This window comes from Balaenoptera physalus (genome assembly GCF_965194825.1).
Source record: "Balaenoptera physalus genome assembly, chromosome: 8".
Taxonomy (NCBI): Eukaryota; Metazoa; Chordata; class Mammalia; order Artiodactyla; family Balaenopteridae; genus Balaenoptera; species Balaenoptera physalus.
Genome location: NC_138887.1, coordinates 101,125,791 through 101,137,541, shown reverse-complemented (window position 1 = coordinate 101,137,541; position 11,751 = coordinate 101,125,791). Strand labels below are relative to the sequence as shown.

Genomic DNA, 11,751 nt, shown 5'->3' with positions numbered 1-11,751 from the left:
CATAATGGGGTGGGCAGTGGGTGAAGGGTGATATTTATGAGTGGAATGACCCACCATGGAACAAGGGACTCAAGGCTAAGGGCACTTAAACATGCCTATTGGTAAGTGCTTCAGCTTTTCACATCCTTGCGCTACAGCAGGCTCTCTAGCCTGTTGCCCAGAAGCCCCTCTCATCTCTAAATTCCTAGTTCACTGAAGCAAGGAATACTCTCAGTACAAGAATCCATTTTAAGAATATTTTATTTATCTTTTGAGATTACATATTCATTATTGCTGATCTAATACAATCACTTAGACATAAAGGTTTCCAGGAGCCTCTCAGATATGGCGATCTTTAGAGGTTTTATTTCCTTTCAGTAAGATGACAATGAGAACTAGATGATTTTACATATATATGTATGTATATATAGTTTAGAACTCGTCCACATATAATTTGCTGGTGTTGCCTATTATTTCCTGTAATTTTCCTTTATTAAAAAAGCTTAATGCAACAATGCATTTTGATTTCTTTTTTTAAAACCATGACAAAGTTAATTTTGAGAAAACCACAGGAGCAGCAATTTCAGATCTGTTCAGAGAAAAGCCAAGCAGCAAAAAAGCTTTGCAGGAGTATGTGGCCATGGGGAGCCGTGCTCATATGGGAGGGGAGGATGAGGAGGTAGGAGGGCAGAGGGAAGGTAGACCAGATACTCTTTTTTTTAAATAAGAAAAAGAAAACAGTATTTCCATTAAGAAGGCAAAAAACCTTGAAAACTAGCACAAATTCATTGCAGAGAAAATGGTAAGATCCCCACATGCCAGCGCCACATATAAAGAGCTAATTAGTCTTCTTTCCCATGCTTCCAGATACCTAGGATGCATCTAAGGTGAGAGCTCGAGGGAAGAAGATGCATTTGTTCTGATTACACGGGCGGAAAGAATAACGACCAAATTCCAACACCAAGGTAGAACCCAAATACTCAGGAGGCCTGGACCTCCTTTTCCTTAATGGTTATGACACAGAGGTCCCCAGAAAGAAACGAAGAGTGGTCACCTGAAACTCAGAGGCAAATACCTCACCATGGGTAGAAACATGGGCAACCTAACCTAGAAGCCCAGTGTGGCTCTTTTTCATTTGGAATGGGTCTCTTCACATTTTCAAGGCAGAGTATGTTCTGTCAGGATCAGCACATCGTAAGCTCCACAGGCAGCCAGGCTTTGCTGAGAAACAGCAGGTTATGACTTTGGCTTAAGAACATAATAAGCTAGAGTCCAGATATCTGCCTAATGGAATCTTCTCTGGATATAAGATGAGATACAAATTTCATCTTCTCAATCTTCTGTTAAAGGGATCCAATTAATTAATACAAAAGCCAGAACTGGGTGGGCAAAAGGAAGAATTGAATGGCCTAGTGGGATTTTCAGCATTTATCATCTTCTCCATGAAAGAATATAGCCATGCATGTGGCATTTTTCCAGTACTTGCTAAGACATACGGCCTCTGAGGAACTAGATTCTATGGGCTAAGACTGTGTACTATTTAATGAGGCAAACAACCATTTACCTAAGATCCACCTCCCTACTTCCAAAGGGAAGGTCACTTCCAGACTAGCTCTGTAGGTATATGTGAAGACCAGGAGAAGTTGGAGAAGGTAGAAATCGGAGAGCAGAATTAGGGTGGGAAGGTTATGGTGATCGTGGGTGGTCTGGTGTTTCCTTGGGTCACCTTGGCCTTGAGACTTTGAGGCAGACCAGGATAGGGGAAAAATGGAAAAACAAAACTGAGAGTGTTAAATAGGGTTGGCAGGGGGAAAAAGGACTCATTTCATTCAAGATTCCTAGGACCACTCCAGACTTTAACTCTTAGAACCAATCTGGTCCCAATGGAATCCTTAAGACCAACAGGTCAGTCTCTAAAAGGAATCCAACTCTTAGGTGGGACACAAAATTTCAGGCTGCTCACATTACAAATTTTTTGTAATGTTGGAGTTACTCAAGAAACTACCTCTGCAATACAGAATCCCAAGATGGCCAGAACATAAAAAGATATCCCAGCAGAGAAGAAAGACCACAGACCAAATTGCAGAGACATTAGATCTCAGTTTCATATTCAATGGCAATGGCCAAAGGGATGAATGTCTGGCGAGGTTCAAACTAGTCAAACTAGCTTTGATCATCTGGATTCAGTTTACGGTGTCATCTCTGTATAGCTTAGCCATTTAAGCTGCAAAGCCCTTCCCAGGAGACAAATAAATATATTCTGCTTCTTTAGGGTGTTGAGCTGTGGGTCTGAAAGATCTGTCGCATTTCTGAAGCCCTGCTCTCCCAAATCCCTTGGAAAGTAAGCCTTTCCCTGCTCAGTTTCAGAAGGAGTTTTAGGCAATAGGAGGAAGTTTCAGGAAGCAGTGTTTCACAACAAGCCTCCTTTTCTGAGACACTGCCAATCTGTAGGGAGCTTCCTGGGAAACTATCCAGTTAAATGACAAGGAAGTAAAATTATGGGCCCCAGTGGGGCTGGCCCTCACTTCCTGAGCAGAGGCTAGTTGCGTTAGAAAGAGGGCAAAACAAATGTCTGATAAACATCAGAGCTGCTGAGGAAATAATAGAGGCACATTCCTCTTGGAACCTGAAATTGTTACAATGGACATAAATATTCAAGGAGAAGAAAGGAGCCCTGGGTAAGGAAGGAGACTCCCAGGAAGCACAGGCACAGCTGAGTTCTTGGTGTAGCTTGCCAAAGCCACAACACTCCTTCCTTCCTTCCATTTTATAAAGAAGGCAGTGATAGTGATGGTCAAGGCTGGGAACCCAGGCCACGTTAATTCAGTGGCTTCCAAAAGGCCTCACCTGGGGAAGGGCCAAAGCTGAGAAAGGCAGCTGCTAAAAATTTATTCCAGAAAACCTCAGAGAAGGAGGAGTCTGGAATCCATGGACTAACTCCTGAGCCTGGACCGGAGAACAATGAGCAGTGCTGAGGATTCTGAGTCAATGGGGAATGACTCAAAAGATCCACTGGGAACCCCACTTCTTTCCTTCCTCAGCCTGTCCCCTGCGGCTCTCACAGCCCTCAGGACAGCAGCCACACTCTGGGCCAAGGCGACATTTATTATTTAGGTTAATAAATAAATAACCTAACATATAGGGTGAGCACGGCAGGCAGCTGATTGGAGAAGCAGCTTGCTGGGTTCTTTCCTGTATAGGAGTGGAGAAAAGACTTGGAGTTCTATTCCTTAAAACTTCTTCTGGCTTGAGTTACAGGAACTTAATACCTGAAGGAAAAAAGAAAGATGAGACTGTGATGTTATCAGCTTGTGGGGGTGCTGGGACATGAAGAGCCTGCCTAAAGGTGTAACGGGGAGGCAGGGACTTTTCTGTAGTGTATGGTGAGGGTAGATAAATGTGGTGCTTTTTCACCTCAATGAAGATGGCCAGTTTTTCTCCATACAGGGGTAAACATCATATCAAGAAGATGAAATGGCAAATTCAGGAAAGGGAACACTATTTAATGTCTGGAGAAGGCCTCAAAGAATCCTTTGGGGGTGGTAGTGAGGGGGAGTGGGTTTATTTTCCTGAGTTTATGTAAATACGGTGATGGATGAAAAGACCAATTCCAGTGCAGGAAGCTCATCATTACTCAGGCTTCCCTATTTTATGGGGAGTCCAAGGCACCTGTAGTAATTGGGCTTGAAGGGCCCATTCTTGTTGAGCCCCAGATACTTGGCCTGTTCATCTGTCAGCTCGGTCAGGTGGGCATCAAAGGTGGGCAGGTGTAGGCTGGCCACATACTCATCTGGAACAGATCACAAAAGACCTGGTATAAGCATTCTTGCCTCTTGTCTGGCTGTTCTCTCCAGCCTTAAAAAGTTGGAAGACACCTTCTAATTCTCGGAGCTGAATGAAAAATGCTTAACTTTTGCTCACTGGACCTCAATTCTAAGGAATGGTTCCTTGAGCTTAAGCCCAGTGCTTTTCAAAGTCATAACATTTCTTCCTTACAAGCTGTTTCAGCCTTGTACCTTTCCTTCTCCCCAGAAAAGTGAGAAATGAAAGAAGCAATAGGCCTTAGAGTCTAAAAGAAAGGATGGGACAGTGGGTGGACTAAAAAACAGGAAGCTCCAACTTTAGTTCTGCCTTGAACTTTACATTTTCGGTCACTCAGAAAAACTAACACCTAGGGAGCTCCGAAAGGAGTGACTGAGAAGGACACTACACCCTTAGTTCTTATGGGTTTCTATTTACATTCTCTTACCTGAATACATATTGTTTATTCAGAATTTTGAGTCATTTCCTCTGTATTTGTTTGGTCTCCCTAACTTCATTATACATTCCGTTATGGACTGTTCTACTTTTTTATATTCTTCCAAAGTGTCTATTAAAGGGACAATATGTCAACTTCTCACAGTTGCTGTGCATCTAATGCTGAAGCAAAACAAAACCAGAAGCTGATTTATTCCCTGATCTTTGGCTTGGGAGTTTATAAACATACGGTATCAGTTCAGGTGCTTGAAGCAGGTTCTTTAAAAATTTAAGACAGTTTAATGTTTCTCCTATACGAAAGGGCCACATAACTAAACTCTTAACAGAAGCTATTCAGAGTCTTTCCTTTGGCCTGAAGCAGCAGGGTCAGAGTTAGAAGGTGTAGTATGAAAGTCTTCTTGGTCTGAGAAAAGTTTGGTAGGAGCTACTTAGCAGCCTAGAACTGGAGTAAGTCAGATGTCACAAGGTAGGAGATGATTCCTCTTTCTTGGGGGGGAAGAGGGTTTTTTTTCCTTTGAGATTTTTTCTTGTGTAATAGATACTTTGGGAAAATCCTTAAAATTCACAGGCAGGTAAACTAAATCACAGCAAAATGTCCTTACTTCATTAGGACAACCTATTTGGAAAATGTGATAAATCAACTGTGGATGAAATCTAAGAATCCTAGCTCCTACTTTACAAGATGAAGATATCTTCTTTCTATCCCTAAGAAATATAATGCCCCCAAACTTCCCTTAGCCTCTGACTCTGAACTACTTGGTAAGGACTGGGATAGAAGAGCTCATGCTTACCCATTTTCTTGGGCAACAGGTAGACATCCTGCTTATAGCGACCCTCAGGAGCATTGTAGAGTTCTATCAAGGCAAGAGCCTAGAAAAGCAGAGAAATGGATGCTGACGTGCCATTCACAGCAATCTACCCCATATCAAGTGAAACCCTGATGCGCTAATGACTCTCTCCAGCCCACTGCTTCCCCACTCTGGAGGCCTTACCTGAGTAGTTGCAGTGATTGAGAGCACAAATGTAGGCACTGTGGAGCAACTTAGGTTCAGCAGACGGCCCTAGAAAGCAAAGGTTAACACACACATGGGTTGGTTAGATGAAGTCTCTGGCTTTGAGGAGTGAGGGAAGAACACGACAGCCATTTTCCAAACACTTCCCAACTAACATGCTGGACAAAAAGCAGGTGTTCAATCAGTGGAAATGAACTGATTGACATTTGAGTGAAATGTTAAAAAATTCTGGAAAATCTGATGAAGATAATAAGATAAAAGATCTCTGTGTTTATGTAAAAAGGAATAGAGATAGTCACATGATACTGGGGCTTATGTCAAGGAAGGGTATATTTCCCTTGAATTTTCTACTTTCTACAACAGAATATCTTCCCTCTGAGGCATCGATATTCCTTCGAAAAACTGTCCTAAACAATGATCTGGTCAAATCCAAGGGCAATCTCTCCAGGTTGTGATGGGAGATATTTTTTGACTTAGGAAGCTGTGATGGTTTCTGTGCTTTTTCCTCAACCTGGTTCTCCTGAATTCAAGGGCAGTCATGTATTTCCAGTGGGTGATTCAGAGAGTTAGAATGACTAGAACCTTCCCCCAATGCCATTCTTTCCTACTTTATTTCCTAGGAAGCTTGACCACCTTTTTTGCTCAACCATTGTAGCCAAAAACAACTATGGTGCTAGCTTTTGTCACCAAAATTACTAGATGGGACCTAGAAATAAGTCACCAGACAGCGGGCTGACTTTAAAGCAATTGGTGAATATTTAACAACCTGCCGATCCCCTTCCTGTACCCACTCCTGTACATACTTTATAGATGCCCTAAAGTATTTGAGAAGGTGAGATAAGGTGAGAAAAGGTGAAGAGAATAGGAAGAAGACTCAAAAATAAATTTAAAGGCCCCTAAATGAAGACAGTATATGTTTTATACTTTCATATTCAGTTTCTTTAATTAAAAAAAAAAGACTGAAAATCAAAACTCAAGGAAAGTATTATTGTCCTCTTTGTAATCTTGGTATCTTTCCCTGAAGAAGAGAAAGTGTTAAGGTAAAAACAGGGGGCATTGTTACAGCTGTCAGAAATCTAGGATAGGAAAGAGAAGCTGTCAAGAAAGGAAAAGTGGCCAAACATTGACATGGGAGTCTAAGTGGCCTGAAAGTCAAGACTAAGGGTGAGCTAGAAGAAGCCAGGAAAGGGAAATATCAGTCACACAACCAATACATAGCTGGGTATCTACTACACGTCTGGCTCAGTTTAGGGGAATGGACACTCAGAAACAGGGAATCTATTAGCAAAGACATGACCTTCTCAGAGTTTGCCTAAGATTATCTTAGTTACAGTCAGGAATATCTACTTTGTGCTTCCTGATTAAACCATCCCACAAATGACATTATCTCTTTATAAGCATCACTCAAAGTGGCAATGGTTCTATCCATTAATTCCTTCCACAGTAATAAGTCATTGTCTGACTCAACCTGTAGAGTGACATAGAGAGACAGGATAATTGGTGAAAAGTGGGGAACCAAAATAGTTTCTTAATTGCTGAATGAAAAGACCTTTCACAATTAGATGTAAAATCCATTGGTAAAGTAGTTAAGCTTATTCTTAAGAGGAGTTGAAAGTATGAGAGAACATGAGGGGGAGGAGACCTGGGTACTGCAGTCTCTCCTGTCAGGGGTGAACTTCTCCAGCCTCAGGTCTTACCTCTGCCAGCAACACTATCCTCTTGCCATCAGGCCATATTACATGGTCAACTTGGGATCTCACTCGCTCCCAGGTCAGTTCTGGTGTCCGAAGACTCGCCTGGAACACATACAGCAAGCACGTCATCAGCCATGCCAAGTCCCACTTTCTGGATGGAAAGATGTTGAAGGGAGCCATTTCAAATAGCAAGTTGAAAGAAGCAACCAACATGCCAGATGGAGAATACCTGTCCTGGGTTGGTTAGGACTGTTCCATTTCAGGGAATTTAATCTTAGGCCCAGCCAGGGAGAGATCACTCAGGATGTCATTCCACAACATATACTGTGAGCCCACTCTCTGCTGAGCACAGTAAAAGGTGCTATGGGAAATACAAAAGAAACCAAAGACATGGTTTCTGCCTTCAAAAAGCTCATACTTTAGTTCGGGACACAAAACAATACATATGTGAGGGGATAAAAACCTTTAATACTTATGAAGCAACATGCAAACAAGTGCAAATTAATACAGTGCAAACTGAATACTTGAGTGCTGAAGAGACACAGAAAAAAGGAGGGTCAGAGCTGAGTGAGACTAGTTAGAGAAGAATCAATGTCCTACACATAGCATGCCGGGGCCCAAGGTTCTGCCCTCATGTCCCAACATCCCAGGTTCCACCTTCTCAATGATGGTGGTTCACACTAAAGTTACAGAAGCTTTGTGACCTAAGTGCAAATGTGAGGTAGCCTTTAGAGCAATGCTTAATGGTAGAGTAAAGCTCCCAATGGCTCACCCTCCTTCCATTTCTGTATATTGTATATTCCGAGAACAAGAGAAGAAATGTTAAGTTTATTAACAGCAGTAATCAAATAACAGTCACAGGGTTTAGACTTAAGACAACTTCCTTCTTCCAAGAGGCAATGCCTAAAATAGAAAGGGAGTCTGTACTCTAAGACTACCCATTGGCTCAAGTTGGTAAAATTGAGAAGTTCTGCCAAATAGTAGTTATCAGACAAATAAAGAGAAACACTTCAGTTATACGACAATCATTTACTGGAGTACATACTGTATTCTAGGCATTATAGCAAAGAACACTATTATAGATAAGACTGTGGACTCCTCTACTAGACTGTGAGCTGTTTATTGACAGGGACTGTATCTTCTTTTCTTTACTAATCTAGTGGGAAAGAAAGACATATAATTATAATTATATTCAGTATATTCAGGACTTTATTAATGGTCTGGACCATTTCTTTATTAGGTAGATAGGAAATATAAAATTTCTTCAGATGTCAAGTTTCATAAATTAGTTCAACCTTTCTAGAGGGCAACTTGGCAGTAGCTAACAAAATTTTATATGTACCTAATCTTTGACCAATCAAATTCACTTTTAGGGCTCTATCCTATAGAAATACTTGTTCAAGTTCAGAAGTATAAGTGCCCACGAATGTTTAACCCAACATTATTTGTAATAGCAAAAAATGTAAATCAACATGGGAATGGCTAAGTAAATCAGGATAATTCCATACAATGGAATATAATGTAATTCTCAAAAACAAAAAAAAAGAAATTAGTAGATCTGTATTTGTTAACATGAAAACCATACATTATTAAGTGAAAAAATCAAGTTGCAGAAATAATATGCTGTAACCTCAATTTCGTAAATTTTTTGCTTCTTACTTTATACATATTTATATTGCTTGAATTTTATTTATTTATTTATTTAAAATTATTTATTTATTTTTGGCTGTGTTGGGTCTTCGTTTCTGTGCGTGGGCTTTCTCTAGTTGTGGCAAGTGGGGGCCACTCTTCATCGCGGTGCGCGGGCCTCTCACTGTCGTGGCCTCTCTTGTTGCGGAGCACAAGCTCCAGATGCGCAGGCTCAGTAGTTGTGGCTTATGGGCCTAGTTGCTCCGCGGCATGTGGGATCTTCCCAGACCAGGGCTCGAACCTGTGTCCCCTGCACTGGCAGGCAGATTCTCAACGACTGCGCCACCAGGGAAGCCCAATATTGCTTGAATGTTAAATTGAGGAAGTACTACTTTAAAATTAGGATTTTAAAAAGAAATTTTATAAATAAACACTATAAATAGAGTTAAAAAGAATTTAAGCAAATAGGCCATTTTGGGACGTTAAGGATATACAGAGTAAATCCCTCAGCCTTTAGAAATATCACCATGGAGGACAATAACCATGTAGAGCCAAGAGATACTCCTTGGTAACACTAGCAATTTTATTGAGATAATGGGACTTTAAAGTATTTCAAGTTCTTAGTGTTTCATACTCCTAATCTTCCATTGGACAAGCAATCTTGATGACTGGAAGTAAAGAGCTGACACAATGACAACAAGAGTCTCTTGTCTTAGGAAGTATTCCCTGGGAAAAAAGATGTGGTGGAACCAAGGAAAGGGAGCTTCTTAGGAACATCATAAAAATGATCAGTGCTTAGTAGAGGCAATTTACTAGAGCATTGGGATGGCTATGATGCAAGCAAAAGACCTGAGGGTTTAAAATGGGGTTTGAAGAGCAACTTGGTTAAGTTATCCCCAGCACTGCCCATGCAGTTCCAATAAACTATTAAAGTCTATTTGGCATTTACACTCCTTGAGAGAAGGGTTTCTTATGGCTAGCACAGTTTTACAAGAATTTCTCTTAAAGACACCCAATGTCTCTTTTGTGGATTTACAATCACTAAGCAATCTACCAGGAAAAAGGTCCCCTATGCCCACTCCCTTCCCAAACTAGGTGTATGTCCCACTGTAAAGCCAAGAACAGTTGTCGTCTAGTCCTGCGAAGCATGGAGTCAGTAGCAAGTCTCAGGCTGTAATTCGTTGGCTGGCAAAAACTTTTTTTTTTAATTTATTTACTTTATTTATTTATTGTTTTTGGCTGTGTTGGGTCTTCGTTGCTGCACGCGGGCTTCCTCTAGTTGTGGTAAGTGGGGGCTACTCTTCGTTGTGGTGCGTGGACTTCTCACTGCAGTGGCTTCTCTTGTTGCAGAGCACGGGCTCTAGGCGCGCAGGCTCAGTAGTTGTGGCGCAGGGGCTTAGCTGCTCCGTGGCGTGTGGGATCTTCCCGGACCAGGGCTCGAACCCATGTTCCCTGCAGTGGCAGGCGGATTCCTAACCACTGCGCCACCAGGGTAGCCCAGGCTGGCAAAAACTTTTAAAGCATGCGCACATAATGGTTTAACCACCTGAACTGTGAAGCTTATAATCACACAGGCTGTCTATGTGTTATATACGGGTAAGCAGGTTTCTTTTCAAGAGAAAGGAAGTATGTGACAGAAAGACTTGGACAAAAGGCAGCTAAGAGCACATCCCTATCACAGGCCCCCTAAGTATTCATGGTATTATTTTTCAGAAAAAAATACAGCTTTCTAAATGACCAACTCTTTCCATGAGCAATTGCTTCCTAAAAATGCAGCAGTCAACATCTCAAGGTTAGGTAAACTGTAAATTCCTCCACCAGAAAAGATCCTTACATTTTTGATCACTAAAAACTCTGGATAAAAATTTACCAAATCATTTTCCTTCCCAGTTTTGCTGAGTTAACTTATAGTGATTCCTCTCTTTTTATCACACTCTGCATCCAATCCATGTAGCAAAGCCCATTGGTCCTACCTTCACAATATATCACTTCTTATCACCTCCATTGTTTATCCATCTAATCCAAGCTACCTCCTTCTATTGCTGGAAATACTGAAAGAGTTTGCTATCGTCCCTATCACCACTCAAGCTCCAGAAGTGTTTTCTTCATACAACAGCCAAGGTAATTTTTTAAAACATATGTCAGATTTCATCAGTCACCCACACAAAGCCTTCCAATGGCTTCACTTGTACGCAGAATAAAATCTAAAGTCCGTACTATGGCCTACAAAGCTCAACATAACCCGCTACCTCCTTGCTGTCTCTTATCCCTCATCCCCTTGCCCATTCTGTTCCTGCCACAATGGCACCTTTTCTGTTCCTCAAACACATCAAGCATGTTTCTACCTCATGGTCTTTACTCACCATTCTCTGAATAGAATGGTCATTCAAGTTTTTGTTCAAATGTTATCTCCTCAAAGACACCTTCTTTGATCACCCTAATTAAATAGCAACCTCAACGTCCTTATCTTTCTGTTTTACTTCAGTATTAGGCACTAACTGAAAATAACTGTCTATTTTCTTTTTGGCTGTGTTGGGTCTTCGTTGCTGCGTGTGGGCTTTCTCTAGTTGCAGCGAGCGGGGGCTACTCTTCATTGCGATGTGTGGGCTTCTCACTGTGGTGGCTTCTCTTGTTGCAGGGCACGGGCTCTAGGCGTGCGGGTTTCAACAGTTGTGGCGCATGGGCTCAGTAGTTGTGGCTTGCGGGCTCTAGAGTGCAGGCTCAGTAGTTGTGGCGCACGGGCTTAGTTGCTCCGCAGCATGTGGGATCCTCCCGGACCAGGGCTCGAACCCATGTCCCCTGCATTGGCAGGCGGATTCTTAACCACTGTGTCACCAGGGAAGTCCATAACTGTCTATTTAGTAATTGTTTCCCACACTAGAATATAAGCTCCAGGAAAGCAGGCATATTGTTCACTGTTATTTCTTCAGCCAATTAGTACTTAGCACAGAGCAGAGTGAGTACTCAACACAAATTTGCTAAGTAGTGAATGAACATTCTGGAATCAGTTTAGTTGAGTTTGCTATTTCCTTAAATTTCACTTTGCATGCCCTGTGACACTACCATTGAAAGTTGCATAATTAAACTTTTCCAAAGTCATTCTGAACATCTCCCTTTCTGGACCGCTTAGTCATATACTTTCTGCTAAGAAGAGCACAAAGAGAGTTGAAAGATGGCTC

The 11,751-nt window shown here is 41.7% G+C and overlaps 1 protein-coding gene across 4 annotated transcripts in view; it reads right to left on the bottom strand.

The window, feature by feature from the left end:
* Positions 1-222: 222 nt before the first annotated feature.
* Positions 223-11,751, bottom strand: part of AHCYL2 (adenosylhomocysteinase like 2) — a 175,084-nt gene continuing 163,555 nt past the window's right edge. For all 4 annotated transcript variants that reach the window (XM_082473010.1, XM_082473011.1, XM_082473012.1 and 1 more), the window contains exons 13-17: positions 6,947-7,045; positions 5,229-5,297; positions 5,028-5,106; positions 3,649-3,769; positions 223-3,248 (exon numbers count right to left, since the gene is read on the bottom strand). In XM_082473010.1, the coding sequence (XP_082329136.1) occupies positions 3,242-3,248; positions 3,649-3,769; positions 5,028-5,106; positions 5,229-5,297; positions 6,947-7,045 (375 nt within the window). In that variant the 3' untranslated portion in view covers positions 223-3,241. The remainder of the gene's footprint in view (positions 3,249-3,648; positions 3,770-5,027; positions 5,107-5,228; positions 5,298-6,946; positions 7,046-11,751) is intronic.